Below are 16,424 nucleotides of genomic sequence, written 5' to 3' on the forward strand. Positions count from 1 at the left end.
ATGTCAAGCAAAGAGGCACTACGTTTGAAGGTAGGCCTTGAAATACATCCACAGGTACACCTCCAATTGACTCTAATTATGTCAAATAGCCTATCAGAATCTTCTAAAGCCATGACATCATTTTCTGGAATTTCCCAAGCTGTTTAAAGGCACAGTCAATTTAGTGTATTTAAACTTCTGACCCACTGGAATTGTGATACAGTGAATTATAAGTGAAATAATCTGTCTGTAAACAATTGTTGGAAAAATGACTTGTGTCATGCACAAAGTAGATGTCCTAACCGACTTGCCAAAACTATAGTTTGTTACCAAGAAAAGTGTGGAGTGGTTGAAAAACGAGTTTTAATGACTCCAACCTAAGTGTAAGTAAACTTCCGACTTCAACTGTACCTGCTGGAGCGCGTGCTACAGATGGGTGTTGCTATGGTGACCAGTGAGCTGAGATAAGGCAGGGCTTTACCTCGCAAAGACTTATAGATGACCTGGAGCCAGTGGGTTTGGCGACGGATATGTAGTGAGGGCCAGCCAACGAGAGCATACAGGTTGCTGCAGCCAACGAGAGCATACAAGTTGCTGCAGGGGGTGCTGAGATGTTGGCCGGGGTAGGGGTAGCCAGATGGAAAACATGGCCAGCCGTAGAAAAATGCTTATCGAAATTCTCGATTATCGTAGATTTATCGGTGGTGACATTGTTTCCTATCCTCGGTGCAGTGGGAAGCTGGGAGGAGGTGCTCTTATTCTCCATGGACTTTACTGTGTTCCAAAACTTTTTGGAGTTGGTGCTACAGGAAACAAATTTCTGTTTGAAAAAACTAGCCTTAGCTTTCCTAACCGACTGAGTATATTAGTTCCTGACTTCCCTGAAAAGTTGCGTATTGCGGGGACTATTCGATGCTAATGCAGAACGCCACAGGATGTTTTTGTGCTGGTCAAGGGCAGTCAAGTCTGGAGTGAACCAAGGGCTATATCTGTTCTTAGTTCTACATTTGTTGAATGGGGCATGCTTATTTAAGATGGAGAGGAAAGCACTTTTGAAGAGCAACCAGGCATCTTCTACTGACGGGATGAGGTCAATATCCTTCCAGGATACCCGGGCCAGGTCGATTAGAAAGGCCTGCTCGCTGAAGTGTTTTAGGGAGCGTTTGACAGTGATGAGGGGTGGTCGTTTGACCGCGGACCCATTATGCATGCAGGCAATGAAGGCAGTGATCGCTGAGATCCTGGTTGAAGACAGCAGACGTATATTTAGAGGGCAAGTTGGTAAAGATGGTATCTAAGAGAGTGCCCATGGTTACGGATTTAGGGTTGTACCTGGTAGGTTCAGATATATCAGATACATTTCTTGTTTCTTTGCATGGGAAAAATTTGGCCTTTTATAAACACATTTCATGCAGTTGTACTACACTTTAAATGACTGGAGACATTATCAGAATCTTTTTTAATACAACAAATTGTTATTTTTTTATTTCACCTTTATTTAACCAGGTAGGCTAGTTGAGAACAAGTTGTCATTTACAACTGCGACCTGGCCAAGATAAAGCAAAGCAGTGAGACAAAAACAACACAGAGTTACAGATGGGATAAACAAACGTACAGTCAATAACACAATAGAAAAATCTGTATACAGTCTGTGCAAATTAAAATGAAGTAAGGAGGTAAGGCAATAAATAAGCCAATAGTGGCGAAGTAACTTCAATTTAGGAATTTACATTGGAGTGATATGTGCAGATGAGGATGTACAAATACTGGTGTGCAAAAGAGCAGAAAAACAAATATGGGGATGAGGTAGGTAGTTGGTTGGATGGTCTATTTACAGATGGGCTGTGTACAGCTGCAGCAATGGGTAAACTGCAGCGATCTGTAAATTACTGGGTAGCCTACTCTGGTGTGATTGCAGGGTAGTGAAAATCTTAGTCTTTGAGCTCCAACATGCAGGACTAGTGAAATAAAATAATGAAAACGGTAAAAAATAATAATAATAGAAGTAGCACTATATACATAATAACAACAGTGGCAATCCATTGGGGTGGAGGCAGAGTAAAGACTGTTAAGGGGGTGGGGTGGAATGACCATAGGGGGAGCAGCAGCATGATCATTGAGTGAAATAAATACTAAAAAGTAATATATATACACTGCTCAAATAAATAAAGGGAACACTTAAACAACACAATGTAACTCCAAGTCAATCACACTTCTGTGAAATCAAACTGTCCACTTACCCTTCTTGGGTATGATGCTACAATCTTGGCACATCTGTATTTGGGATTTCTCCCATTCTTCTCTGCAGATTCTCTTAAGCTCTGTCAGGTTGGATGGAGAGCGTCTCTCCAAAGATGTTCAATCCGGTCTCTGGCTGGGCCACTCAAGGACATTCAGAGACACTCCTGCGTTGTCTTGGCTGTGTGCTTAGGGTCGTTGTCCTGTTGGAATGTGAAGCCAGTCTGAGGTCCTGAGCGCTTTGGAGCAGATTTTCATCAAGGATCTCTGTACTTTGTTCTGTTCATCTTTCCCTCGATCATGACGTCTCCCAGTCCCTGCCACTGAAAAACAACTCCACAGCATGATGCTGCCACCACGCTTCACCGTAGGGATGGTGCCAGGTTTCCTCCAGACGTGACGCTTGGCATTCCGGTTCAATTTTGAACTCACTAGACCAGAGCATTTTGTTTCTCATGGTCCGAGAGTCCTTTAGGTTCCTTTTGGCAAACTCCAAGCTGGCTGTCATTTCCTTTTACTGAATGGCTTCCATCTGGTCACTCTACCATAAAGGCCTGATTGGTGCAGTGCTGCAGAGATGGTTGTCCTTCTGGAAGGTTCTTCCATCTCCACAGAGGAACTCTGGAGCCGTCAGTGACCATTGGGTTCTTGGTCACGTCCCTGATCAAGGCCCTTCTCCACCGATTGGGCAGTTTGGCCAGGCGGCCAGCTATAGGAAGTCTAGGTGGTTCCAAACTTCTTACATTAAATGATGGAGATCAGTGTTCTTGGGGACCTTCAATTCTGCAGAAATGTTCTGGTACCCTTGACACAATCCCGTTTCTGAGCTCTATGGACAATTCCTTCGACCTCATGGCTTGGTTTTTGCCTTTCCAAATCATGTCCAATCAATGGAATTTACCACAGGTGGACTCCAAACAAGTTGAAAAAACATCAACGACAATCAAAACAGGATGCACCTGAGCTCAGTTAAGTCTCATAGCGAAGGGTCTGAATATTTATGTAAATAAGGTATCTGTTTAATATATTTGCATAAAATGTTTTTTCCCCTCTTCATTATGGGGTATTGTGTGTAGACTAAGATTTTTGTATTGAATCCCTTTTAGAAGGCTGTAACCCAACAAAATTAACCCTTTCTGAATTTACTGTATTTGTATGATGGTGTCTAGACATAATGGACCGTATGAATAGAAAAGGTGTGCTGCAGTAGTTTAATAGGATGAGCCTTGACTGGAATACAGTATATACACATGAAATAGATAAAATAGTATGTAAACATTAAAGTGACCAGTGAGTGTTCAATGACTATGTACATAGGGCAGCAGTCTAAGGTGCAGAGTTGAGTACCAGGGACTTAAGTTCAGGGCACTGGGCTACTTGTAACATTTGAGGTGGATATCAAGGTAATAGAAGTTACGTCGAAAGGATTTTAAAGGCAAAAACTCAAAACATTAATAGTAAGGGAATTTGGTCAATAATTACTAAGACAAAACATATAAATATTTTATTTGTTTCTCGACAAACACTCAAAGGTATTTGGAGAATTTCCTCGACTCATGATGACCTGTAAAAAAACAAAGGAACAGCATTGACATTTCGCCACCTTTAAACTAAGGGTCAGTAACAGGCTGGCCCCCGAAAGTTGTGAAATGAAAAAAATGGAAAAAAAGGGCTAAATTGTCACAAATACACAGATGTAATCAAGGTATGAAATTGTTTAAATACAATCTCTTATTGGGCTTAATTGTGGTCAATGTGCAGTGTACAAATTATTAATTGTTCCAGCCACCTGACAAAATCACTCCTGAATCTAGTTTCCTACTCTTGCTTTAAACCCTTAGACTCTTTAAAAAGACATTCTGCAGTTCAAACGAAGCGTTACCCCACCATTGTTTCGGTAGACAGCTGAGGGATGGGCAGGAGAAATGCAACCACCCTCAAATTCAGACATATGGATGAGGGCTATTGTCTGGTCGATAGGCTGTTGATCAAGCAAAAAATTTTATGGTACAAGACCCCAAATTATGCATATATAAGTAGGTTCAGGCTACTTGGCCTGTGCTCAAATGTCTGCCCATTTGGGCCCGTTTTGATAGTATTTCTGATTGTCTTAACTCACCAGCTGCAGAGTTTCTCCTCCCAATTTTTTTTCCTCAAAACAGCAAGTAAAGTTTGATTTTTTAGAATCCACTGAGAATGACAATAGTTCCTCAATTTATTTGACAAGTAATTCCATCTCTCTCCCTTTCGATAACCACTCGACATGAAAGGTTAAAGTGTAATGCTCTGATCCACTGGAAATGTCATAAAATAATTGATTACTTCTTATCCCTCACACAAAGCCTCCCGAGCTCACTGGCGCAGGAAACAAGAGTCCCGAATATTTTACACAATGTAAGTTGGCTAGCGCTAGCTTAGGGCCAGACAGTTGATACAATGTTTAAAGTTCGTTGCAGACAGCCACGTGTAGCCAATGTGATTTCTTAGATTTTTTTCTTCTCCCTGCAGGCTGCAATGTTTTTGTCAGCTTTATGTAGGTTATTTTTATAGCTGGCAATGACAATAGTTACTTTAAGATTTAGATAATTTTGATAGAATTTAGAGTAACCACATGACAATGACAGATCCAAAGATGCAGATCAGTAGAAATGGTAAGATAAATTGGCACTCCAGATGGAAAAGTTTGCTGACGCCTGGTGTAGCCTATTACCAGGAACTTCAGGAGCATAGCAGCAGGAGAGGGTCGAAAGAACATACTACTCTCGGTCAACCAAGATAACTAGTATTTTTTTGGTCAGGGACAACCCCAATGGGTGTACATGATAAAAAAAAATTGATGTAGCAATCGCAGATTTCAATTTTAACAGAATGTATATATTAGTATGTCAATGGGTGACGTGTGTTACGATGCCAAGCGTCCCTGCCAGCAGTGTGATGTAGACCGGGATAGTAGGAAACAGAGTTTCTGTGTGCAGGGGAAAGTCAAATCAGCACCGTAACTTATCCTGCCTTTAACACTTCACAAAACCTGTCTTACATTGAAAATGTGAGATGTTGGCTTGGGGTCCCTCATGGTTATGCTGTTGGGACGGGTGTGGCAGGTGCGACGATAGCGGCCTCCGGCTTGGCTCCCTTCTGCTCAGAGATGGGCGTTGAGGGGACCTGCTCATCTTTGGGCTCCACGATGCTCACGTGGTCAGGGAGAGGCTTCTTGGGGCCAATCTTACCGCTGGGATCCCAGGGCAGCATGATCTTCACCTTAATCCCCAGCACACCTTTGGATAGGCAGAACAGAGTGCACCCCAAGTACATCACCATTTCATCACTTATTATTTTGGTCCTGTAGCATAACACGTCCTCTTGGTCATGGTCTGGCCCATCTCTAATGCTTGATTCACACCATAGGGCAGACCCGAACCACAGAGCTAGCTTGGATCATTTTTTCTCACCGTGCTTTCCTGTAATATCGCCTTTGTCCTGAAGTGTACACTCATTCACTACTTCCCACAAATCTAAAAACATTGGAATGATGGAGGCATGGGCTATTGGGAATTTCAACCATATTTCTTATACCAACCATTTCCTTTGAAATCAGTGAAAGGAAGTGAACAAGTGCACACTTTGGGATGAATAAGAGATCAGTGGGATATAGCCACATTGTCCATTACAGCACAGTTCTAGTAAACATGGTGGATGAGTAAAGAGGCCAGTGAAGACAGCTTGGGCCTATAGTGCCTTCAGAAACGATTCACATCCCTTGATTTGTCCACATTTTGTTACACAGCCTGAATTTAAAATGGATTCAATTGAGATTGTTTCACCGGCCTACGCACAATACCCCATAATGTTAAAGTGGAATTATGTTCAGAAACTTTTACAAATTAATTAAAATTTAAAAGCTGAATTGTGTTCAGTATCATACCCCTTTTATGGCAAGCCTAAATTGAAAAAAAGTCACAATAAGTTTCAGGTACTCACTCTGTGACAATAGTGTTTAACCACATTTGAGTGACTATTGCATCTCTGTACACCACACATACAATTATCTGTAACGTTCCTCAGTGAATTTCAAACACAATTCAAACAAAGACCAGGGAGATTTTCCAATGCCTTGCAAAGGGCACATATTGGAAGATGGCTAAAAAAACAAACAAAAACAAATATTTAAGATCCCTTTGAGCATTAGTGTTATTTTTGGGGCAAATCCAATACATTGAGTACCACTCTCCATATTTTCAAGCATAGTGGTGGCTGCATCATGTTATGGGTATGTTGGAAATCTAAGGACTGAATGGACCTAAGCACAGGCAAAATCCTAGAGGAACACCTGGTTCAGTGTGCTTTTCACCAGACACTGCGAGATGAATTCACCTTTCAGCAGGACAATAACCTAAAACAAGGCCATATCTATACTGGAGTTCCTAAATGGCCGAGTTACAGTTTGACCCAAATCTACGACGAAACGGTTATCTAGCAATAACCAAAAACTAATTTGATAAATCTTGAAAATAATAAATGGCTAAATGTTGCACAATCCAGCCGTGTACAGCTCTTAGACTTACCCAGAAAGACTCACATCTGCAATCGCTGCAAAAGGTGCTTCTACGAAGTGTTGACTCAGGGGTGTGAATACTTACGTAAATGAGATATTTATGTACTTAATTTTCAATACATTTGCAAAAGTGTCTAAAAACATGTTTTAACTTTCATTATGGGGTACTGTATGTGTAGATAAGTGAATAGAATTTTTTTTAAATCAATTTTGAAATCAGGCTATAACAAAATGAGATATGTCAAGGGGTATAAATACTTTCTGAAGGCACTGTATAGTGTGAATCAAGCATAAAACCCCTGGGTGAACTCACCTTGACGGAGGAGCACGTGGCGGACAGCGGTGTCGACGTAGTAGTTAACGGGGTCTCCACTGTGGATCATGAGGCCATCCACGAACTTCATGGACTTGGCCCTCTGGCCCCTGAGCTTTCCAGAGACCACCACCTCACAACCCTTGGACCCGCTCTCCATGATGAACCGTAGGACACCATAGCAGGCCCTGCAATACAAAAACGAGCAGAATTAGAAATGACATATCTTACAAGTCCAGTGTCTTCAACTTTGCTCCTAAACACTATTCATCCCACCATTTAGAAGTGTAAAATATTGACTTTAACAATAAGATCTTCCAGTTCCAACTAAGGAATTCACAATAGGTGTAATACTGCATCACTTCACTATCTTTTCATTTGCTTATTCATGATAATTATTCGTTAGCGCTGTAAAGGTCAATTGTGGCTGAAGGCAAAGAGTTTACAGTACGCTGTCAGTTGTTCCAATGAAAGGTTGTTCTAATACACAACTGAAAACTAAGCTTACCATTTCCACTGCACTTAACATACTCCACAAACATCTTGAAGTTTGAAATGTCAGTGCATATACATTTAACATGCTATATACACTGCTCAAAAAAATAAAGGGAACACTAAAATAACACATCCTAGATCTGAATGAATGAAATATTCTTATTAAATACTTTTTTCTTTACATAGTTGAATGTGCTGACAACAAAATCACACAAAAATGATCAATGGAAATCAAATTTATCAACCCATGGAGGTCTGGATTTGGAGTCACACTCAAAATTAAAGTGGAAAACCACACTACAGGCTGATCCAACTTTGATGTAATGTCCTTAAAACAAGTCAAAATGAGGCTCAGTAGTGTGTGTGGCCTCCACGTGCCTGTATGACCTCCCTACAACGCCTGGGCATGCTCCTGATGAGGTGGCGGATGGTCTCCTGAAGGATCTCCTCCCAGACCTGGACTAAAGCATCCGCCAACTCCTGGACAGTCTGTGGTGCAACGTGGCGTTGGTGGATGGAGCGAGACATGATGTCCCAGATGTGCTCAATTGGATTCAGGTCTGGGGAACGGGCGGGCCAGTCCATAGCATCAATGCCTTCCTCTTGCTGGAACTGCTGACACACTCCAGCCACATGAGGTCTAGCATTGTCTTGCATTAGGAGGAACCCAGGGCCAACCGCACCAGCATATGGTCTCACAAGGGGTCTGAGGATCTCATCTCGGTACCTAATGGCAGTCAGGCTACCTCTGGCGAGCACATGGAGGGCTGTGCGGGCCCACAAAGAAATGCCACCCCACACCATGACTGACCCACCGCCAAACCGGTCATGCTGGAGGATGTTGCAGGCAGCAGAACGTTCTCCACGGCGTCTCCAGACTCTGGCACGTGCTCAGTGTGAACCTGCTTTCATCTGTGAAGAGCACAGGGCGCCAGTGGCGAATTTGCCAATCTTGGTGTTCTCTGGCAAATGCCAAACGTCCTGCACGGTGTTGGGCTGTAAGCACAACCCCCACCTGTGGACGTCGGGCCCTCATACCACCCTCATGGAGTCTGTTTCTGACCGTTTGAGCAGACACATGCACATTTGTGGCCTGCTGGAGGTCATTTTGCAGGGCTCTGGCAGTGCTCCTCCTTGCACAAAGGCGGAGGTAGCGGTCCTGCTGCTGGGTTGTTGCCCTCCTACGGCCTCCTCCACGTCTCCTGATGTACTGGCCTGTCTCCTGGTAGCGCCTCCATGCTCTGGACACTACGCTGACAGACACAGCAAACCTTCTTGCCACAGCTCGCATTGATGTGCCATCCTGGATGAGCTGCACTACCTGAGCCACTTGTGTGGGTTGTAGACTCCGTCTCATGCTACCACTAGAGTGAAAGCACCGCCAGCATTCAAAAGTGACCAAAACATCAGCCAGGAAGCATAGGAACTGAGAAGTGGTCTGTGGTCACCAACTGCAGAAACACTCCTTTATTGGGGGTGTCTTGCTAATTGCCTATAATTTCCACCTGTTGTCTATTCCATTTGCACAACAGCATGTGAAATTGATTGTCAATCAGTGTTGCTTCCTAAGTGGACAGTTTGATTTCACAGAAGTGTGATTGACTTGGAGTTACATTGTGTTGTTTAAGTGTTCCCTTTATTTTTTTGAGCAGTGTAGTTGCATTTCTAAATTCAGAGTACTTGTATTCCATATTAGCAATCAAACAATAATGAATCAAGTACTATACCTAGGTAGCGAAAAAAAAAAAAAAAAACAGGTCAAAGATCCTAACCTGCGGACAGCGAGACCCCCGAGAAGCTTGTAGCGCAGAGACTCTGCCTGGGCAATGGCGCAAAGACCACGAGTGGCAACCTTCTCAGCATACAACTGATGGCAAGAGAAACAGAGATGGAAAGTAACACTCACACAGTATGGTGCAAACCTGTCATAGTACAGAACCCCCCCCCCACAAGGATGTTTTGGGGACAATGAGACAACAATGGTAGAATTGCTGGTAGTATTTGACAAGGAACAAGCAAATATAAACTTTATAGTCACTCACCACCCTCAAACAGGTTGCTGTATGCAGGGGGGAAAGAACACTGCGCAAGCGTCACTAAATTATCCTGCAGTCGGCCCTTTCCTACATCTGGTATGATTTGAAATGTAATTTACCTCAACACTGCCCTCGGGGAAGCCAAACCTCTTCTGGACCACTGCAGTCAGCTCACGTATACGACGCCCCTTCTCACCAAGCACGTTCTGTGTCCTGGAGAAAGAACGTGGTCTGTTAGCGCCTCATCAGTATGATTCAACTCACCGACTCACTCTCAACAGTAGTGACCAGAAACAATTTCCTAAAAAAACAGGGTTTGTCAGATATTCAGACCTCATAAGTGGTTATACATTGAGAAAAGTCAACATTACCCAGCTGTTGCAGAAAATGCATTGAAAATATTGGGAACATTCACCGCAAACAGCAATCCATTGTTTAAAAAAATAACGGTCACTGAATACAGCTATATGCCACAATCCAAAATGAAGGGAACAGATTAGCATCATGTAATTTCCAGATTTGTTGTGTTAAACTCTTCTATTAATTTTGAGTTGAGGCATATTGCTGGTCATGCACAACCAATAACATGGATTAATCTTGACAAGACTACTTTTGAGGTTCAAAATATCCAACAAACTTTGATTTGAGCGGAACGTGCTTTCAAGATATAATAAATCAAGTGGTCAGTCTTGAGTAGATGGCCATCACTAGTCCTCTGTGGTTTTCGTGTCTGGGTTTTTGCTCTCACCTGGTAGCCAAGATGATGATTTCAGTTCTAGTTGGGGTGACACGAACCTCCACACCCGAGTAGCCATCCTCAGCCAGCTCTCTTGTGAGGAACTCGTTCAGTTCGGCTTTGAAGATACCATCAGCGACAAACTAAAAATACGAGACAAACTGTAAAAACATGAGGACAGGCGGAGAGCGTGGGAACAGCAGGGAACTTAGAAAAGCCATATTAACAAGGACTTGGTTTGACAGACGGCAACCTGGCTAACGTAAACTCGTACATCGCCTTGGTCCGTACAATTGCCCTTATTTTAGCGCCCCAGAAACGTAATACTTCCAGATCAACTGTAATGTCAATACCATCGTAAAGCACAATTTCTCCCCTTTCCAACAGAATCAATTACATGACCTAAACACTGCCCGTTTCTGCATAATTCAAGCAGGCAATGAGCCCCGTCGGGTCTTTTTAAAAATGGCGGGTGGGGAAGCGAAACTAATGCATGATAGTGAGAAGGAGAGATGTCGTGTGGGAAAATTGCTTTTTTTCACTCGATCTGTCCAACTTATCACCTTATCGCCTCTAAAATGTAAATAAAACACCATAAAGAGTTTATATAATGTGTCATTACATACCTATTTGAAGGTTTGTGTCGAATTTGAATCGGGTTTTTAGGGCGGTGCTGAAGTGATCTTAGAAGTAAACAGCGGCTTTGAAAATGATGATGCATGCAATGATGCAAAAAATGACTAGGTATCCCCCTTACCCTCGTCACTGTCCATTTCTTGTTTTTAAAGATGAGAGAAGTGCTACACCTGGTGGAGAGAGATTGTAAGACAGAAATAGTTGCTTTATGCGTGCTGTACGTTACGACATGACACGCCAAGATGTAACGGAGGGTCCGTATTTTTCAACTTTTCTCCAATACTATAGAGCCATTACCATGTCGATCAACGCTTGAATAGAAATTTAGTTCACACCCCCGATTTTGAAGTCAACATAGTCCCATTAGTTTTCTTTGTAGCCTCGTTTGAATGTTGCGGTTGCGCACATTTGTACGGAATGGGGAGAGTTTACGTTACTAAAATCTGTAGACTAACCATTGTTACACTAACATGTCTAACAAAAGTAAAGATTGAAGTATAACTTACATGTAACATGCCAATAATATTATAAAAAACTTGAACCCCCCTCTATACGGTGTAACATGTACATTAACTGGTTTAACTAACGTTAATTGTTTTTCGAAGGCACCTAGTCTTTAGCCTCACGGTGACATTTTGATGTTTTATGTAAAACTGAAAATATTGTATAAGAAACATGCATGGCCAGGATAATACCCATCAAGGCGCGGATTGCGTGAAATCGAGGCTGCGCGTATAAAAGGTAACGTTGGGTTAGCAAAGTAGTTAGGCTTTCTAGTTAGCTACACTAGTCAATTATGAATATATTTCGGCACGCTTCGGCATGGGATCATGTGCGCGTGCTGGCTAGCATGCTAAATAACTAGCTACCGGCAATGGCTTCAAAGCTACAGAATATCTTAAAGTCTAATCACGTGACATGTGCCGCAGAAATTCACTGCCTAACTATAAGAATGGTTTCTATTTAGGTGAACTCAAAACTGTAAAACTAAAGATAAATCGGCACAAACCTTCCTCTTCTTGGAAATTTGCACCGCCATCTTGGGATGTGTCGTTAACCGGAAAGACTGATCTGTTTCCCGGTATTGCTAATATGCAAACGTTTTCCCCTGGTCGGCTAGCCATGATTAGGTAGAATATTAATACATACAAAATCTCAATACAGGTCTGACCATTTTATTTCCCTCTGAGATATGTGTGTGTGTGTGGTTTTATTATATATATATATGGGGTGAGTTTTATATATATATATATACGGCTACACAGCTGATGCCCCCTGGACTGTTTCAATAACATGGTACCTGATTTTGCTTGCATGACGGCCCCAGCCTCGAATTCAGGTCCTGTATGTACCCCTGCCCATTCATCGCCATTTACCCATTGTTGTCTTAGCTCTCCTGATCAACACCTGTGATTTCTTTATGCCTCTCTCTAATGTCAATATGCCTTCTCTACTGATGTCTTGGCTAGGTTTTTTTTATTTCACTGTAGAGCCCTCAGTCCCACTCAAAATGCTCTTTCTTCCCACCCCACATACATGCGCGGAGACCTCACCTAGGTTAACTGATGCCTCCAGAGATGAAACCTCTCTCATCGTCACCCAACGCATAGGTTTACTTACACTGTACTCACATTCTACCATACCCTTGTCTGTACATTATGCCTTAAATCTATTCTACCATGCCCAGAAATCTGCTCCTTTTATTCTCTGTCCCCAACGCACTAGACGACCAGTTCATATATCCTTTAGCCGTACCCTTATCCTACTCCTCCTCTGTTCCTCTGGTGATGTAGAGGTTAACCCAGGCCCTGTAGCCCCCAGTTCTACTCCTATTCCTCAGGCGCGATCATTTGTTGACTTCTGTAACCGTAAAAGCCTTGGTTTCATGCATGTTAACATCAGAAGCCTCCTCCCTAAGTTTTTTCCCCACTGGTTTAGCACACTCCGCCAAACCTGATGTCCTAGCGGTGTTTGAATCCTGGCTTAGGAAGGCCACCAAAAATTCAGAAATTCCATCCCCAACTACATTTTCCACCAAGATAGAACTGCCAAAGGGGGTGGATATACAATCTACTGCAGAGACAGCCTGCAGAGTTCTGTCATGCTATCATGCCCAAACAGTTTGAGCTTCTACTTTTAAAAATCCACCTTTCCAGAAATGTCTGTCACTGTTGCCGCTTGTTTTAGACCCCCCTCAGCCCTGGACACCATATGTGAATTAATCGGCCCCCATTTATCTTCAGAGTTTGTACTGTTTGGCGACCTTAACTGGAATATGCTTAACACCCCGGCCGTCCTACAATCTAAGCTAGATGCCCTCAAACTCACACAAATTATCATGGAACCTACCAGGTACAAGCCTAAATCCGTAAACACAGGCACCCTCATAGATATCATCCTGACCAACCTGCCCTCTAAATACACCTCTGCTGTCTTCAACCAGGATCTCAGCGATCACTGCCTCATTGCCTGCGTGCATAATGGGTCCGCGGTCAAACGACCACCCCTCATCACTGTCAAACGCTCCCTAAAACACTTCAGTGAGCAAGCCTTTCTAATCGACCTGGCCCGGGTATCCTGGAAGGATATTGACCTCATCCCGTCAGTAGAGGATGCCTGGTTATTCTTTAAAAGTGCTTTCCTCACCATCTTAAATAAGCATGCCCCATTCAAAAAATGTAGAACTAAGAACAGATATAGCCCTTGGTTCACTCCAGACTTGACTGCCCTTGACCAGCACAAAAACATCCTGTGGCGTACTGCATTAGCATCGAATAGCCCCTGCGATATGCAACTTTTCGGGGAAGTTAGGAACCAATATAAACAGGCAGTTAGGAAAGCAAAGGATAGCTTTTTCTAACAGAAATGTGCATCCTGTAGCACAAACGCCAAAAAGTTCTGGGACACTGTAAAGTCCATGGAGAATAAGAGCACCTCCTCCCAGCTGCCCACTGCACTGAGGCTAGGAAACACTGTCACCACCGATAAATCTCCGATAATCGAGAATTTCAATAAGCATTTTTCTACGGCTGGCCATGTTTTCCATCTGGCTATCCCTACCCCGGTCAACAGCTCTGCACCCCCCACAGCAACTTGCCCAAGCCTCTCCATTTCTCCTTCACCCAAATCCAGATAGCTGATGTTCTGAAAGAGCTGCAAAATCTGGACCCCTACAAATCAGCTGGGCTAGACAATCTGGATCCTCTCTTTCTAAAATTATCCGCCGCAATTGTTGCAACCCCTATTACTAGCCTGTTCAACCTCTCTTTCGTATTGTCTGAGATCCCCAAAGATTGGAAAGCTGCCGCGGTCATAACCCTCTTCAAAGGGGGAGAAACTCTAGACCCAAACTATTACAGACCTACAGTTGAAGTCGGAAGTTTACATACACTTAGGGTCAGTCTGTTATATCTGGAGTACTTCTCCTGTCTTATCTGGTGTCCTGTGTGAATTTAAGTATGCTCTCTCTAATTCTCTCTCTCGGAGGACCTGAGCCCTAGGACCATGCCTCAGGACTACCCGGCATGATGACTCCTTGCTGTCCCCAGTCCACCTGTCCGTGCTGCTGCTCCAGTTTAAACTGTTCTGCCTGCGGCTATGGAACCCTGACCTGTTCACCGGACGTGCTACCCGTCCCAGACCTGCTGTTTTCAACTCTCTAGAGACAGCAGGAGCGGTAGAGATACTCTTAATGATCGGCTATGAAAAGCCAACTGACATTTACTCCTGAGGTGCTGACTTGTTTCTCCCTCGACAACTACTGTGATTATTATTATTTGACCATGCTGGTCATTTATGAACATTTGAACATCTTGGCCATGTTCTGCTATAATCTCCACCCGGCACAGCCAGAAGAGGACTGGCCACCCCTCATAGCCTGGTTCTTCTCTAGGTTTCTTCCTAGGGAGTTTTTCCTAGCCACCGTGCTTCTACACCTGCATTGCTTGCTGTTTGGGGTTTTAGGCTGGGTTTCTGTACAGCACTTTGATATATCAGCTGATGTAAGGGCTATATAAATACATTTGATTTGACTTAGGTTGGAGTCATTAAAACTAGTGTTTCAACCACTCCACAAATTTCTTGTTAGACTATAGTTTTGGCAAGTCGTTTAGGACATCTACTTTGTGCATGACACAAGTCATTTTTCCAACAATTTTTAACAGACAGGTTATTTCACTTATACTTCACTGTATCACAATTCCAGTGGGTCAGAAGTTTACATACACTAAGTTGACTGTGCCTTTAAACAGCTTGGAAAGTTCCAGAAAATGATGTCATGGCTTTAGAAGCTTCTGATAGGCTAATTGAGATCTTTTTTGTCAATTGGAGGTGTATCTGTGGATGTATTTCAAGGCCTATCTTTAAACTCAGTGCCTCTTTGCTTGACATCAAGGGAAAATCAAAAGAAATCAGCCTAGACCTCAGAACAAAAATTGTTGACCTCCACAAGTCTGTTTCATCCTTGGGAGCAATTTCCAAATGCCTGAAGGTACCACGTTCATCTGTACCAACAATAGTACGCAAGTATAAACACCATGGGACCACGCTGCCATCATACCGCTCAGGAAGGAGACGCGTTCTGTCTCCTAGAGATGAACATACTTTGGTGCGAAAAGTGCAAATCAATCCTAGAAAATCAGCAAAGGACATTGTGAGGATGCTAGAGGAAACAGGTACAAAAGTATCTATGTCCACAGTAAAACGAGTCCTACATCGACATAACCTGAAAGGCCGCTCAGCAAGGTAGAAGCCACTGCTCCAAAACCGCCATAAAAGAGCCAGACTACAGTTTGCAACTGCACATGGGAACAAAGATCATACTTTTTGGAGAAATGTCCTGATGGTCTGATGAAACAAAAATAGAACTGTTTGGCCATAATGACCGTTATCTTTGGAGGAAAAAGGGGGAGGCTTGCAAGCCGAAGAACACCATCCCAACCGTGAAGCATGGGGGTGGCAGCATCATTTTGTGGGGGTGCTTTGCTGCAGGGGGGACTGGTGCACTTCACAAAATAGATAGTGTCAGGAAGTTAACGCTTGGTCGCAAATGGGTCTTCCAAATGGACAATGACCCCAAGCAGACTTCCAAAGTTGTGGAAAAATGGCTTAAGGACAACAAAGTCAAGGTATTGGAGTGGCCATCACAAAGCCCTGACCTCAATCCTGTAGAACATTTGTAGGCAGAACTGAAAAAGCATGTGCAAGCAAGGAGGCCTACAAACCTGACTGTTACACCAGCTCTGGCAGGAGGAATGGGCCAAAATTCACTCAACTTATTGTGGGAAGCTTGTGGAAGGCTACCTGAAACATTTGACCCATGATAAACAATTTAAAGGCAATGCTACCAAATACTAATTGTGTATGTAAACTTCTGACCCACTGGAAATGTGATGAAAGAAATAAAAGATTAAATAAATAATTCCCTCTACTATTATTCTG

The 16,424-nt window shown here is 43.1% G+C and overlaps 2 protein-coding genes across 2 annotated transcripts in view; one reads left to right on the plus strand and one right to left on the minus strand.

Moving 5' to 3' along the window:
- LOC120057042 (arginine--tRNA ligase, cytoplasmic-like) overlaps positions 1-16,424 on the plus strand; it is a 211,084-nt gene that overhangs the window by 73,313 nt on the left and 121,347 nt on the right.
- On the minus strand, positions 3,549-12,024 carry LOC120056698 (40S ribosomal protein S3). Its single transcript, XM_039004903.1, has 7 exons — positions 11,995-12,024; positions 10,362-10,492; positions 9,733-9,826; positions 9,350-9,444; positions 7,083-7,270; positions 5,255-5,492; positions 3,549-3,781 (listed from the first exon to the last, which is right to left on the minus strand). Exons 1-6 carry the CDS (start codon positions 12,022-12,024, stop codon positions 5,293-5,295), a joined length of 738 nt encoding a protein of 245 aa, XP_038860831.1. The 3' UTR covers positions 3,549-3,781; positions 5,255-5,292.

The sequence above is a fragment of the Salvelinus namaycush genome, chromosome 12, assembly GCF_016432855.1.
Source record: "Salvelinus namaycush isolate Seneca chromosome 12, SaNama_1.0, whole genome shotgun sequence".
In the NCBI taxonomy this organism is placed as follows: domain Eukaryota; kingdom Metazoa; phylum Chordata; class Actinopteri; order Salmoniformes; family Salmonidae; genus Salvelinus; species Salvelinus namaycush.

Coding starts and splice junctions, on each gene's coding strand:
- LOC120056698 (XM_039004903.1), bottom strand. CDS start 12,024: ATGGCGGTGCAAATTTCCAAGAAGAGGAAG. Junction 9,827..10,361: donor ATCATCATCTTGGCTACCAG/GTGAGAGCAAAA, acceptor TTCTTTCTCCAG/GACACAGAACGTGCTTGGTG. Junction 5,493..7,082: donor CCACGTGCTCCTCCGTCAAG/GTGAGTTCACCC, acceptor GCCTATCCAAAG/GTGTGCTGGGGATTAAGGTG.